At 42.6% G+C, this 16,268-nt stretch overlaps 1 protein-coding gene across 1 annotated transcript; it reads right to left on the bottom strand.

Moving 5' to 3' along the window:
* Positions 1 to 1,919: 1,919 nt before the first annotated feature.
* RPL26L1 (ribosomal protein L26 like 1) lies at positions 1,920 to 14,024 on the bottom strand. Its single transcript, XM_085618081.1, has 4 exons — positions 13,908 to 14,024; positions 12,103 to 12,275; positions 10,003 to 10,143; positions 1,920 to 2,092 (listed from the first exon to the last, which is right to left on the bottom strand). Exons 2-4 carry the CDS (start codon positions 12,268 to 12,270, stop codon positions 1,964 to 1,966), a joined length of 438 nt encoding a protein of 145 aa, XP_085474207.1. The 5' UTR covers positions 12,271 to 12,275; positions 13,908 to 14,024; the 3' UTR covers positions 1,920 to 1,963.
* Between the last annotated feature and the right edge of the window lie 2,244 nt (positions 14,025 to 16,268).

The raw sequence follows: 16,268 nt of genomic DNA, 5'->3' as shown, positions 1-16,268 counted from the left end.
TTTTGTGTTTTTGAAAATAATTTGTCAATACTGCACAAGGTTTGGGCAACAGCCAGCGTTTTCATAAGGGACTTTCAGGCAGATGTGTTAGCCACCTGGACTCATGCCCGTGGCGCACCGTGGGACTTGCAGGGTGAACCTGCATATCTGCAACACAACACAGAAAGAAGTGAAAGAGGTACATGAATCACTAATAACGCTTTGGAGGTCAAATGGGAGAGGCAGGCGGGCACAGAGGTTAATGCACGAAAATTATCTGCTGGAACAGTTACGAAGCTGAGAGTGGTAGGCCGAGCGTGACTGGCATTGGTAATTAGTCGGGAAGGAACAATGGACTGAAATTTAAATTGTTCTACAGATGAAAAGGGGAAGCATACACTGGGCATTTGCCTATATTCCTAGAACACAGCTCTTAACTAGTTTGTGATAATAATTCTATAATGTCTTAGAGATGGGAAATATGGTTGACTAATTTGTCAAACTCTTCTGCTGTACAAGAATAATTTGAGCAGTATTCGAATTACTTTGTTATTGCTTCATTGTTCTTTAACAATTGTTTCAGTAATTCTCATAGCTGGCAATTACAATGTGTCAATTTGGGACTTTTGTATGGGATGGGGTACACTGAAACACCAGCACGCCTTGCAAAAGAAATGGTGGAGCAACCCGACTGAGTAGCATAGATGGGTCACAACAATCATGATTCTATTGGAACAAATTAATGGGCATCCGTTAGCTTGTTCATTAATAAATCTCAGTAAAAAGACCAATGCATGATTTCTAAATCAGAGTTTCCCCAAGTTGAGAGAGTGGTCTAGTGGTGTTGAAATTGTTTTTTGCTCTATAACCCCCCAACATAGAGCACAAAACAATTCTGGTATTAGAATTGCAAATAATACTGTGGAGATATATGCATGTCGAGATTGGTTGGCTCCATAGTTCAGTAGTGCCATGGATGGTGCTCTAAAAAAAGAGTAATAGAAAGGCAGGATGTCTTCAGAAAAACTTGGATGGCAGCTGGCCAACTTGGACGAGTGGACTGGCATGCATTCGGAGGAAATGGATCAGAGTGTTTACTACTAAACAGCACATAGAAAACATACCCCCTTACAGACAAGTGATTCGTAAGTGAGGCTAATCTTAGTGGCAAAACTACCAAAACTTTAGGACCATGAATTAATTTGACTGGAGACTGAACACTAACCAACAAACACCATCAACTCATGATTTGGAGCTTGGAACCTACTTATGTAACCAGTTTGCAAAGCTCAGTCTGACCAGCAAATTATGAAGTAGCGACAGCTGGTCATAGTTTGAACATGTATAATACTTTGTAAGTGCAATTGTAATTTACTTGAGGGAAAGTCATTTCATTAGCTGACAAAACAACAAGGATCATGGTTTAGAAACAAAAAATGTGGGGAAAATTAAGAGAGGGAAACTGTAGAAATGTAATCGGAAATCAACTACAGGGAGTGAGCAACTGCACATTTACTTACCAGTGAAATGAACAACCTTTTTAAACTCGGTTGGCCCCAGTGCAACAATGCAATGGGAACCAGCCACATGGGCTGAAGGCATAGTAACAATAGGCTAGACTCTGAAGATAAAGACCGACATGAAGGACCCTTACGGAGACTAAATGAATGGCACCAGAAAGCCTCAGGAAAGTGAAAGCCACCTCTTTACAAACTGTACTACAACATCAATTCTACCACCAGAAACATCCCGGAACATCAATGGATCCAAAGATTATTACTGAAAGAAAATCGGCTAACATTTGAGAATTGTTTTTTGTAAGGTCTCCTGGCATGAGCAACTGCTTTTTTTTGCTGTACCACTGCACACCAGTTGTCAGGATGTATTTATTGGACAGCCTATGGCTTGTGCTCACTAAACACCCAGGACTACGAAGATCATCAGATTTGACAGTTTTTTTATTGAATCTATACAGCAGACGATTTTACTCTTGCATTTTTTCAATGGTTTCCTCCTTATATTTGCCCTTCTCCTTGCCAACTTGGCGAGATTTGGATTTGCGTTCCAAGATCTTTTTGCGATCTTTGTCCAACTTGAGTCTGGTGATCACCACCTATGAGGGAAGAGAGTTAACAGATCAATACACAATCATTTCTATTCAGGACAGTTAGACAAAGATTGGGGAAAAGCTGGAATTTGGGGTTATACCAAAAACCATAGATTAATCAGTGAAATCTTTCAATCTTAAAATTATAAACGGCTACTATGAGAAAATCCTGTACTTTTGAGTTTGTCTGTACAAACAATACAAGTTAGACTATCAATATGTTCATTAAACATTCTCACAAATCAATAACTCGGTTCAGAAATAAACTATGCAATCCACACAATTAATTCATGTATGCAGCCCAAATGATCAACTTGAAGCCCTGCATTTCTACAGTACTAAACAGGACACAGTGAGAAAGTCTAACCATTCACTGGTCTACTCAAATTAAAAGATCTATGTGAGCCTGTGTAAATGCCACAACTTTCCTTCGGAGCATAAAGTCTCATACATGGAATAAAGCCTCTCACTGTGCCTACTGGAAATGAACTGAATGTCAACATTCATAATTTGCCAAAGCTTGTTTCGATTACATTCTCTCTCATCATGCATGGAGGGCCTCGAGCTCTGGTTTGGGTTGGTTTGGGAGGGAGGGGGGGGGGGGGGGGTTGGCTTTGTTAATGAGGTGGGGGGGGGGGTTGTCAGGGCTAGGGCTGATTCAGGACTCTCCTCTGGGAAGGGGTTAAGGATGCTTCAACTGTAGTGTGTTCAATTGGGAACCACTGCCACATAGCAGAAGTCGATGTGTGTTCTCTCAGGCCCTTGCAGCACCAGGAGTAGCAAGAAGAGCTGCTGCGATGCCCCGTTTGTACCTCAAACTTTGAAAGCTACCGTGCATTTAAAGTTACGTGTGTTCTAAGAATATACTAAGTATTGAACTGGATTACTTTAATTCACACAACTACAGGAGGCGACCAGGCATCCTCTATGGCTCATGACGAATTGGAATATGTACTAAGACCTACAGACCTGCATGTAAAACACAAGGCTTGATAGCCCTCGCTTTGGAAAACTGCTGCCCAGAGGTCTCTTAGGCACATTGGTTTCGGAATTTGTCCTATGAAGATGCAAAGCACACCCCTCCAGAGGAAGCCTGACCTCGATTGTACAACCCACGCAGTGTATTGAAAATACACCTGTTACAAAGCTCACACGAGCTGAAACTAGTTGTAGCACAAAATATACAGAGCCAAATTTCACTAGTACTGATGACAGAGGACATGGGTGTAGTATCGGCGGTACAGGGCTTGGAGGTGGCGCTGGAGGACTGCCTATCCTGCACTGGTTGCTACAGAGCCAAATTTCCTTGGTGCTACTGTTGACACAAAGGACAAGGGTGTAGCTATCTGTGGTGCGGAGGGTGCAGTGAAACCAGGGCCTGAAGGTAGGGGGATCCGGGGGGAGTGAAGCTGCCTAGCCTGTACTTGTTGCAGAAACTACAGGTCACTTGCTCTGAATGACAAAACCTTAACCTGCACTATATTCAGACTTGGGGCATGGAGAGAGGGGTGAAAGAGTGAAATGGTTAGGAAGAACAGAGGAAAATCAAGAAACGGACCGTGCGAAAGAGTAGGAAAAAAATTAAAGAAAAGGAAGTGGTGAAAGAAAGAATGGAGGGGAAAAAGTGACAGAAAGGGAGGACAAAAGGGTGAGCAAAAAGAAGGAAGAGAATAGGCCCACAAACAATGAGGTCAGAGAGAGAACAAGAGGATGGAGATGGAAAGTGGAGAGTGAAGCAAATACAAGATAGATAAAAATGTACAGATACGACAACAAGTGAAGGAGAACAGGTAGATTAAGAGAATGTTGGGGCAGAGAAGGGTTGGATGCACGTTGAAGACAGAATGGAGCCGGCTTAGGGTGGAGAGTAAAAGGAAATATAAAATAATGGATTTAAGGGGAGCGAGGAAAGAGAAAGTTAGAGTAGGAGATCAGGATAAATGAGAAACAGGAGAAAAAGAGACGGGAATGCATAGGCAGTTGAAAGGGTGAAAAGAATGCGAGAGGACTGAGGATAGGAAAGAGGAAAAGACAAACAGAATTACTTGGAGACTCGAGCCTAACAGTGCAGCCGGTGCAGTGGCACCAGGGTCCACGGATTTTATGCGCTTATTGCACCTCAATTATGTCTATCTTTTCATATCACGCCATGGTCCAAATGCCCGTGTTCCTTTCTTGCATTAAGGTGCATAGCACCCTTGCTACGCCACTGGCAGAGTGCAGCGCTATGTGCAATATTCTAGAAAGAAGTCCTCAGCAGTTTTTCTGGATGAACAATTCAGCCCCTTTAAGAAGACAGGCCCGCTCGTCATTGTCCCACCTACATCCAGTCTCTGCTCCCCTTTGAAACATGCGCTTTGAAGTGGGATCATTACAGCACGAGAAATGTCCCTCTGTATCCTGGCTCGGACAAAGATAGATTTACCAGAAAGACATCCTCGCGCTTAGAAATAACAAGGAGGGTAGAGGGCGGGAGGGACCTGAAAGCAACATGGGGATCGCGGGAGAAGCGGAGGCAATGGGGAGAAGCATACGGGTGAGCGAAAAACGCAGGGGAGAGAAGTGCACGAGCAAGACAGCTAAACACCGCGGCCACGAAAGCGATCACGGGGATGCGCTCTGTGGTCGAGGAGGGGTGAGGCATGCTGCACTGGAGAGGGAGAGCGAGGCGCGCACATCCTAGGACCGGTTTCGGGGTTTCACCCCCCCCCCCCCCCCTTCAGGTGAGCAAAAAAAAAAAAAATGAATTTAGGCCCAGATCTCTGTACTGGGGTGAATGTATGACATTGTTCTGCATTCGGTGCTTCAACTGTTTTTGCATTTGGCACCCCGAGTGGGACGGGTATGCTCAGACGTGGGTCCCGTGCTCTCCATGCCACTGGAATCAAGCTATCCTGGCTGAAGAGGGGTGAAACCCCAAAACCGGTCCTAGGATGCTTGTTTCCAGTCCAGGGAGGACCTGGCTTGGCAGTTTGGGCTGGACTGTTCCCATGAGGCACAGAGTCCAGACTGATTTGCATATGGCTGGGTTCAAACTGGAATGGCATGGTGAGCACAAAAAAAAAAAAAACTATGGATTTAGGCCCAGATCTCTGTATTGGGGTGAATGTATGACATTGTTCTGCATTCTGTCCAACTGTTTTTGCATCCACTCACAGTGAAGCCAGCTGACAGACAGAATTTTAATAAACGCAAAAGGTCATGGTCCATGCCAGACCAAATTAGGGGCCCAATTATTAACGAAAGTCTCAAAAGTGCACCCATGGTATATGTCCTTGCATTAAGTGCAGTTATATGGCTTTTGTGAATTCAAGAATTTACAGAAGTAGGACAAGAAATAGTACTTCTAGAAAATATTTGTGAACTGCACTTTAGAATGAACAAATATGCCTGAGATTTGCTCATGCGAAAATCTGAGTGTTTGCAAGTTCACTTTTCTCTCCAACCTGTTTTTTGCCCCCAACTCTGGAAGAAGGTTTACATCTGCCATTGTCAGGAGTCATTTTTCAAGATCTCAGTATGGGAAAAGATTAGAGAAAAGTTGTCGGAAACCCTTAACACATGCAAGTTAGTAGGTTTGCACAGACCCAAAAGGGCATTCTAACCCTGGAACTATCGCTTACAACTACCTTCAGCCCTAGTATGTAATCTGCAGAAATGTGGCAACATAAGGGGATTGCGAGTATTTAAACACTACTATGGTATGAGCCCTGGCATAATCAGAGGACCTATTTTAGAATGAGATTTCTGCCATAATTTGTCACCACACTACAGGACACCAAAAGGTACAAGTGGATCTTGTTACAGGACAAGTAGATTTATTAAGCAGCCTGCCCCATAGACAAGTAGATATTTTGTTAAATTCCACAACCCTGGACTCACTGTACCAAACCTGCATTATACCCTTCCTATTTTAAAGTGGACTATTCTTTGACAATACTACAGGTTCTAAGTAGTAGCAATCCAACAGACTAGGCAAAACACACATAATAACCTCTAGAACACAACCACTTCGGCTCAATATCCTGGCAGTCTAATATTTTGCACTTTCACGTAAAATAGAGTAACAGACTGCGGACCACTTCTAAATTACCAGCTTAAATACCAAATCTGGAAACATTGCATTTCATAGTGGGGGGGAAAAGAAAGAGTAACTGTTTTAACTCTATTGGACAATGCTACTTGGGAGTAAGCATAGTTGAAAACTGCTAGGTGAAAAGTCATCTGGTGCAGTACACCGTCAAACAGAGCAAATGGTGCCGATTTTTCTGCATAAACACTGCTTTGCTGTAGCTTACACCATCACTGCCAGCATCTTAATTTCCAAATTATGGAAAGCAGATTTCTAGCTCAAACTTCTAAAATGGACTGCAAATGTACAGTAGACTCGTGTGGAAATTAACTAGTAACATATTTTAATGTAACAATTTTGTTCAGATGGTAAAATCCACGTTTTCAACATTTATCTGTCAAAAGGAAACAAACTTTATATAAATGCAACATGTAATCAACACAGATTTGTCACAAAAACGCCTAACTAATTACGCAAATTCAGGTTCATTTCACTGAAGCTGTTGACATAAAAGGTAAGACTGTTTAAAAGAACCTAGGGCACCTGCAGTCCAGCATTTAAAATGGCTGGATGTTGAAGCACAACCAAACATTTAATGTACAATACTGTTGTGTGGCAATTCATGGAAAGATGTTCCTCCAGAGATTTGTATTTTTAAACTAAAAGTTGTTTTAAAACGTAGGTCAGCATGCAGGGCACACCTTTTTCCATAAAGAGTGTACATGTGCCACATTTAAAATTCTGCTGACCAACAGCCAAAAGCTGAAAATACATTTTCCAGTTATGCCTCTCCTTCCCATTACAGCCAAAACAAGTGCAAAATTGGGTGACGGCAAGTAAAATATTTTATTCAGCAACATTTTCAAGCCCAGTGGACATAAAGAGAACCCCACATTTCATCCGAATCTTTGTGCATCTTCAGGATTCAATGGCTTAACATCTATTCAAGAAATGTACACCCAGGGAATTAAGAAAGAATCTCAGGTACTCACAACAAAAATTAACCACCATCTTGCGTTACATTACAAAAGGGCAAGCATTTTTCACCATTGTAAAACTACCTAAACTTGGAGAAGCTGTTCAAAGGTGCCTGATAAATTCAAAAGTGAAATCATGTCAACTATTTCATATTAACTTCTGAATTAAGTACACAAATACCACAATTCAAAGGATTGTCTAAACATCCAGTATGTTCACCTCCATGTTAAAAACTTAACAGTTCTAGACTCAAATGTATACACAAATTCCTAATACTTTGTAGAATTCATATTCCACCCAAAACATAACTAGACAGTATCACAAAATAATACATTACTAAAAGGAAAAAGGTGTGCGGTATCTCAAACGTTAGCAAAATTAGATGCAAATCTACACCAATGTTCAATCCAATTGTGTGCGCAATGTAGGCCAGGTTATATTAAATCCCACCCCCCTTCCATAACTGCTGTAGTTCAAGACTACCTATCCTTTGCATAGGTAATACGACTAAGCAAGCTAACAAATTTGATTATATCTAGAACGGGTATGCACGAAACAAAATAGTTGCCCAATATTTCCAAACCCTAATAGGATTGAGGCGCTTTGTTAGTCCTGAACTTTAATGGATGTACTTTTGTAGTTGATGAATGTCTGTCTAACCAGGAATTCTTATGACAAATTGGTTCAAATTGCGCTCTCTCAGATTAGGTATGGTTGTGAAAGTTTTACAACCGAGTTTTGAATACAGCCATTTATCACCACATAAGTCTGCCAATTTGTTTTCCTGTGAACTCAAATTACTGCCCTGCAATATTAGAAACATCCTTAAAAAATAGGGTTTCAACTATCCTCCCGGGTGATTAGTGAGCTATACAAATCCTTAACAGCCATGTTGCAATATTCATTATTGCTGCAATTCCTTTCAATATGTTCAAATTATCCCTACCGGACACTGCCAATCAGTATGAGCTGGAATACACCACCCAACATGAAGATTAACATCTTTCTTAGAGGAAACAGTATTAATTATGATGTTCGCACAATACACTGAAAGAAAACTAAAACAATTACTCCACTTAAAGGGGGAGTATATTGTAAACCTCCTAGCTCAGATTATTCGCCTCTTTGTGGAGTCATTCTGTAGAAAGCTCTAGATGGCTAAGCATACATGTAACCTTTTTGAACATGGGCAACATTAGTACATGCTATAAAACTACTCTGCTGTGTAGGTATTTCTGCATTTTACTGCACAATCAATTGTTTTTTCCCCCTTTTTGAACCATAAGAAGTCGACATTACAGGGCATTGAAAATGTATACATACTTCAAAAGATCTTCCATTCATTCCATATAGAAGACCATTTCCTGGGATAGCCAGGGGAAATACTGTTTTTTCCCCTGAACATACACTTTTTCCAGGAGTCAACCCTGGGCGGTTCACCTGCTCCCCAAAGCAGCGTAATGTTCCGTTTGGTTATCATTTGGCACAGTGCATCCCAGATTTTATCCTTACTGTTGAGGTCAGTGGGCTCTCATATATTCAACAGACATCTGAGCTTCTGGCCGTAACACCACCCCCAACACTTGACTCCTACATTTGTGCACTCGTGACCAGTAGGACAGAATAAGTGGGCACTCCCACAGTATATGCATAAAGGAGCCAAGCTGCCCACACCTACAATTACCCTCATCCCTCTTTCCCCATTTTAACCAGGGTTGGTGCAGAAACATATACCCGATGGAGGATCTTTAACTGGACCAGGCGTAATCTGGAAGAGATTGCAACCTCCTTTAGGGAGGCAAGAGCCTTCTGCCACTCCTCGTCCAGCTCCAGCCAGTCTCCAGTGTCAAAGGATATGGAGTATTATTTTTCAGTTTGTGTCAAAGATATAGCTCCATCTGGCAAATAAGCCGTCTAGGAGCGTCAGGCAGGGAGGTGACTGGGCAGGTTTGACTGTAGTGCATGTTTGATTAGTAATCGTTCGGGGTAAAATAATTTTGATAGGAGTTAGATTTTGTAAGATTTATAGGTCTCTAAACAGCCTATTTATTTTATATAGCATTTCAACACTTAGTGCATATATCAAGAGGCATTAATTAGGCAAAAGAGTTGAACACCACAGAATGAAGGGGGTAATGTGCTTTTCCTTGGCAAGCGAGTTAGTCAACCCTGTTGCATAATGTGTCTTTCTACAAGAAAAAAAAAAACCGAACAGCATCGATTGTAGCCTAATCACTACTTTGTTAACTACAACCATAAATGCGGCCGGAGGAATGAAACATACTATATCAAATGGAAATGAAAAGTTCAAACAGTCGTCAGGTCAAAGCTTTTACTTCAAATCAATAGTTTTAGCTGGCTAGTATTTTGTGAAATCATTTATCAGTATCTTATGGTGTCAGTTGCATGTTATTATCTAGCAAAACTTTTCAAGTTTGTTCTGTTTAGGATACTCATATCAGAATTGGGTCTAGCAACAGGGCACAAATAGACCTTTATGATATAGTAATTAGGTGGCACAATCATATGCCTAAAATATGAATTATAAAAATCCCAGTAAAACCTACACAAGTCTTTATATAAACCTACCTAAAGGTCTAAAAGTACATGCTGTAATGCCAGAGTACACAAAGATGCACCCAAGACATCCGAACGAACTTAGCACACACTGACCAAACTAGATTAGTAATAATTTGATAAGAGGGGGGAAAACAAACATTGTGGTAGAACGATACATGGACTGAATATACTTCATACAGAGGTTCAAAAATCAATACAAGGTCAATTGAACTGAGCAATTTTCAAAAATCAGTTCAAGCACATAATTTTTAACTTTTAAAGATCAAAAGCAAGAATGCATTTCTACCTTGCTAGGGTGAATTCCAACATGGACAGTTGTTCCATTGGCCTTTTCACGCTGTACACGCTCAATGTAGATTACATACTTTTTTCTGTAAACCTGAACTACTTTGCCAATCTGCTGACCTTTGTAGTGTCCCCGTACGACCTGAAAGATAAAAAAGGCATTTTGAAGTCACAATTTTATATAAAATGCCCTTTAACATTTACTTTTCAACAGGAATGTCACATCTGTTTATCGCCCCAATGTTCTTCCCCGACAAGAATTCCCTAGTCACACTAGAATGGCTTGTGATTAAGGGAAGACTGCCATCACCACTAATAACTTCATAATGATAAACTTCATACACAAGGTTTCGATTATCAAACTAGCTAACCTTTGGAAATTAATCAAATCAGTAAAGACAAAGATCATGCTTTGTAAAACAAACACCCAAAAAATCATAGATAGTGATGCAAACCTGATTAGCAGGCCACCAGAATGCTCTTCCACAATTTAATCAGCTTTCAGGACTAATGAGAAGCTTGCAGTATAGTTTCTCTAGCAAAACGCAATAATCTTAAAACATATGTGCCAACCATACCCGAGGTTACAACTATTAGAGATGCTTTTAACGAAACATCTGTACATAAATATTTACATATATTAATCGTGCAGCAAAATGTGAACAAAAAAAATGCAGTTTAAAAAAATACACCAAGTTAATTTGCCATTCTTGGCATTTCAGGTGGCGAGTATTTAATGGTGGGAGTGCCCTAATGCCACGGAGTGATTAAGGAGTTGTTTATGTTGAGAACACGACAGGCTGCCCAAAACACTACCACTGCTCACTGTTTTATCATACATACTTTATTTGAATTAACAGGTCTAACCACTCATACACGCGATTATATATCAAATGTCACAGTACTCTTATTTCACTCAGTGTTGAAATCTGTGTCTGGTGCGTATTTTAGTATCGAGTTGATCAAGTTTCCCAGAGATTGCGTCTGCTGAATTTTCTAATAGAAAAAGTGTGCAGGCGCAACAGAAATAAAGGAGCAAATTACTGGATACACAGACTCTCTCAGAGGCAGAATTTAACAAGTAAGTGCCAATGCAGACAGATACAATACTAGATCATGGCAGCTCAGCAGTTTAGTCTGAACAGCTGCCTCCAGAAATGCTGTCCAACTTTAGTCCCTTTATCAATAAGAAGCACTCTTCTATACCCAACAGAGGACAGGAGTAAGCAAGCGTGCCGTTATGCAAATGTGTTCAAGATACTACGTTTTAATCAGCATGTGTAGAAACATTCATAAATAAAGCAAAAGTGGATGTTTTTCCCCACTGCAAAACATCAGAATGCATGTTTAACAATTTGAGAGGATTTAAGTTTTACGCCCCTATTAAAACACCTTGGTGATGGTTTTATTACAAATAAATGTTTCCATTTTAACATTCTAGGATCGTCAAGTACCGCAATACTGGTTACCACAGCATTTTTTAGCCCATTTGAGAAGCACGCAACCACACTGAAACCATATGCCGTGTAATGCACACTCAATAGTCCAATGTCTTCCATGAAAGTTACGGTAAACGTGCAATAATTTGGTCAAGCCATTTGGTTTAACAGTAAATTGTATTTATATATCTTACTATCCCTCGCAAGACACTGATGCACTCCTTAGCAAGTAGCACACTACTCTGGAACCCAAAAATAGAGGTCAGCACAAATGACAGATTCACTGCACTTCTTAATAACATTAGAATCTGAGGCACTATGGTTGGTGATCAAAACCAAATTCAGCATTTAAAAAAAAAAAGTATAAACAAGATGGAAACAATACAGATTACCACTAAATTATAGAGGGGATGGAATTCACAGAAACGTGGAAAATGAATAATGATGGATACAAGCGAGCTTCCATTTAATATTCGCTTGGATAGTTACCACTGGGAGTGGTGAAAATAAAGCCTATTCAGGATAGCCGTGGCAAATCGTTAACAATAGAGACTTATTACACCCAAGACTTACATTCTGACAAAATGAAGCAAAAACATGCTTCACGACTCCATTCAAAAACTGCTTGCCATATGGCTTATAAAGCAATGTAATGTACCCACCTGGACCTCATCATCCTTGCGGATTGGCATGGAACGGACATTGTACTTTTGCCTTAACTCCTTGGACAGAGGAGAGGACATTATCTTCCTGCGCACGTGGGAGGGCGCATTGAAGTGTCTCTTGCGGTTCTTGCTGCGGTCAGAGGTTACAAAGGGACTGAACTTCATGATGGCTGCATAAAATGATAAGAATGCAAAATGGTAACTTACTAACAAAAAAATGAATTAACCCATGAACTTCAGACAGGTTCCAGTGATTCATGCACTTTTTCAACAATCAAATTTTGCTTTAATACATTTAATATCGGTTTGAAATAGTGGAAACCACCGTAAAAATAACGGCACAAAACGTTTGGCAAAAGTGTGCTGGAAGGACAAGCCACGTTTCAATTGATTCTAAAAAAAATCTCTAATGGACTGGTTTAACGGACCTTGGACAGATTTCAAAAAGGCATTTATCTCCAACTAATCAGGTGGGCCGTTTTCCAACTGGTGGGAGGGCAGAATCATGCAGCGTCTCGATATGCTTATCTCGCTAAATCATTCATTGTTCTAAAAGCTTGCAAAACGTAGAGTTAAAAAAAGGTTCTTGGTGGTGTAAAGAAATAAAAGAGCGACAGAGACGCAAACCACCAGTTTAGAAACCAGTAAGACCACATACCCAAAATTGGCAACATAGAAAACTCAGGTGTCAAACCATTACGTAAAGAAAAATCTGCAGTTTAGTGAAATGCAGGCCTTGATGGTTGTTAACGCAATAGGAGAACCGCATTCAAACTGTCAATACCACAGCATACAAGGTCTCCATCGTTACCACTACTTCCCAAACGAAGAGGCAAAAGGCTGCTTTCACACACACACACACCTGCACGTGAAGCATTTACACGCACCAACGGTGACACATCCTGAGACATCCACCAATGCACGTAGTTATTAGGAAAATAGGATAGGCAGCGAAATGGGTCAGGTAGCAGGGCTCGGAAAAACAAGTCACACCTCACAAAGTACAGAAAGCTACGTAGTGCAAGAAACGTGGAGGGGACTAGGAAATGGTCTTCAGAAAACACACTTTCTTGAAATGGCTTGTTAAAGTAAAACCAAACATCACGGGGGTAGAGGAAATACGTGAAAACATTAGGTCTCAAAGTTAAAAGATCAGTAAAACACATCTAGAGTCCGGTTATTCCAGGAAAACGTGCACTCGTTTTAATTCAGTAACGAAAAGCTCCGGGGGCATAGCAAGATGGTTCACATATACAGTCACGTTAGATAACAAAAAACAAGTGTACCACTACTATGAGAAAAAGCATACTCCGAGGGTCTAGTCTAGATGACAAGATGCGTCACCACTCGTGCCTTCCAAATATTACTTAAAAACAGAATATAAGATAGAAGCGAGGCAAAAATTTCAACAGAACGGGAGATAAAATAAACGATAACGGAAAGCATAAACAGGGCACATGCTACATCAAAGGGCAAACGCCAACGATAAAGTTTTGAGGATAGGGTGTAAAGGTGTTCAACTGTCGTATAAATACTGCACTCTTAAGTCTTAGAGACGTTTATGACACTGGCAAATTATACTCATGGCAATGCACGACAAAATCGGAGGAGGACTGCAAGCCAGTTACAACTCCGGAAGGGAATAGCTGAATCTTTTTCCAGGCACTAGTCCCCATTATAACTCCCACAAGTTCGGACATGACCCTTTCATCCGTTCCCCATATTGCACGGCCTCTCGTGCATGGCTAAGGGTGAGGATGGTGTCCGATTGTGAAAGTTTCTATTCCTCAGCCACTTCTTACCCAGCTGCACACCGACAATGGCCGCCGGAAAAGAGAGCACGCATCACTTCCGTTTCTGTAAATTCCCATCCTTAATCACGCGAGAGAGGAATTGACAAGATCGACTAACAGCTAGACTGCATAAAAGTAAGCGATAGTGCACGCCAATATGACGGCCATTTTGGAATGGTGCGTTGCTTTTTTAATCTGACTGCAACGTGAGTCCGAACATATGTAGGAGACGAATGAATCAGGAAAAAAATACCAGTAAATAAGGAATTGTAAGCGTACAAATTAGGTGGGGTGACCAGATTTCGAAAATCAAAACCCGAGAGATTTCGCAAATGTGTAACTATGACAGCAATTTTGCACCAACCTGTGAGAACAGAATGACTCGATTGATAGCGCTCACCAACAAAGAACGCCCAGCCAATGAGACCCTAAGCGGAATAAGGTCTCGCCTGAGGGAGATGTTTTGACTTCGTCAACTTCTTTTTTGCGAATTTATAGCTGCCAAGTGTAGCGGTCTAGTTGTTAGCGCGTCACGTGACGTGACGCGGGTACGAGGTTGACGCCAGGATGCGCGCGCAGGAGTAAGCGCGGAGCGTGACGAGAGGGGTGCGTGGCAGCGAGCGGAGAGATAGAGGTGGCCGGCGCTCCTAGGTGTAACTGCTCACTGTTGAGCCAATAAACATAGCGGAAAGATAACACTTGTTCCGAGTGCTCATTCACCAACATTACAGTGGCGACGAGGTCGGGACGGAAACCGGACCGACGGGGGGAAGCGCAGTAGAAGGCTACACTCCACGTGGCCCCACGAGTCGAAGGAAGACACGCTACCAGGCCATCAAGCCCAAACAAAACACCGCACGGGCCGCCTGGAAGGGGGAAGTCACGAGATACGGCCCAGCCAACTGCGGAGAACGACCCCAGGCACAGAGCACCCGAGGAGCGTGGCAGTGCCACGGTACAGTAACCAAACCACAAACAGGCCACAGAGACGACGCCGTTCTCAACCAATAAAAGCACACGAGCTGCCCTCGCACGTAATCAAGCACAGAAAGCGCTGCACTGGCTACCAAAGAGGAGGAAGTGGGGCCCAGTGACAAGAGCCCCCAGAGGATCGAGCACACAAGAAACAACGACAACACCCCAGGCAGCCCCCCGAGTAAAGTCATCGTCGAAACAAGCGCCAAGGAAGCAAAGATGAGTACCCCGGCAGGGTATGCGATTGCACCGGTGCAATTCCTAACGAAACCCGGTGAACCAATGATGAAATGGGAGGACTGGAAGGAATACATAGACAATTTCATAGGGGTTTTGGAGGACGAGAACGAAGAGAAATTCACACCCCAGAGGAAAAAACGCATCCTGCTACTAAATCTAGGGCCTGAAGGTCTGAGAATATACAAGAGCCTAGTGCCCACGAAGAGAGAAGACACAGACGATGACGTGTATGCGCACGCGGTGGAGGACCTGGATGAGCGATACCGCCCCACCGTCTGTGTTTCGGTAGACAGATATAATTTCCAGCAAAGGAAACAAAAGGTGGGAGAATCCATCGAAGAATACGTAGCAGCACTGAGGAAGCTAGCAGCCCCGTGCAGGTACGCACTGTGGGAAGACGAATTTATAAAAGATCAAGTGATCATGCACACCACCAGTACAAACGTGCAGGACAAGCTGTGGGCGAGTGGGGACACCACACTCAAGGAAGTAATGGTTATTGTGAAGAGGGCGGAACTCTCGAAGAGGTGCGCCGAGGCTACCAGAAAAGACACAGGCGCCCCAACCATGGTGAACAGGATACAGGAGGGTGATCACCGCAGGGACCAGAAACCCAAGCCTCCCACAACCAAAGGAACCAGCAGATGGCAAGGGAAACAAGCGGACGGTGAGAGCAAGAAAACGTGCTACAGGTGTGGAAGCTGGTCCCACGAAGCCCACGACAGACGTTGCCCGGCCTTCAGAGCCAAATGCATGCACTGCGGTATCATGGGCCACTACGAGAAGGTGTGTCGGAAGAAACAACAGAAAGGAGTGGTGAAATACATGGACCAAAGCGCGGAAGACCCGGAAGACGCCACGGAGGAGGAGGTGGTCACCGTACTGTGCATATATGATCAGGTACTGAGCGTGGATGCCAAGAGATCAACCAAACCGGTCCTGGAAATGTCCGTGGGCGGCATAACCATCGCGGTTGTGGCAGACACCGGATCCCCATTCACCATCGTACAGCGTGCAGTGTGGGTAGAACAATTCCAACCCAAGTTGGGCCCTAGGCTGGAGAAACTAGACATACGACCGGTAACATACAATGGTGATCGCATCCCCATGCTAGGGTACCGACGCCTGTTGTTCGAATTCAGAGGCCGTACGGCG

The sequence above is a fragment of the Triturus cristatus genome, chromosome 7 (assembly GCF_964204655.1).
Source record: "Triturus cristatus chromosome 7, aTriCri1.1, whole genome shotgun sequence".
In the NCBI taxonomy this organism is placed as follows: domain Eukaryota; kingdom Metazoa; phylum Chordata; class Amphibia; order Caudata; family Salamandridae; genus Triturus; species Triturus cristatus.
The sequence above is the reverse complement of the archived record's forward strand: the minus strand, read 5'-3'. Positions and strand labels throughout refer to the sequence as shown.

Coding starts and splice junctions, on each gene's coding strand:
- RPL26L1 (XM_085618081.1), bottom strand. CDS start 12,270: ATGAAGTTCAGTCCCTTTGTAACCTCTGACCGCAGCAAGAACCGCAAG. Junction 10,144..12,102: donor GCAAGGATGATGAGGTCCAG/GTGGGTACATTA, acceptor TTTATCTTTCAG/GTCGTACGGGGACACTACAA. Junction 2,093..10,002: donor TTGGAATTCACCCTAGCAAG/GTAGAAATGCAT, acceptor CTTCCCTCATAG/GTGGTGATCACCAGACTCAA.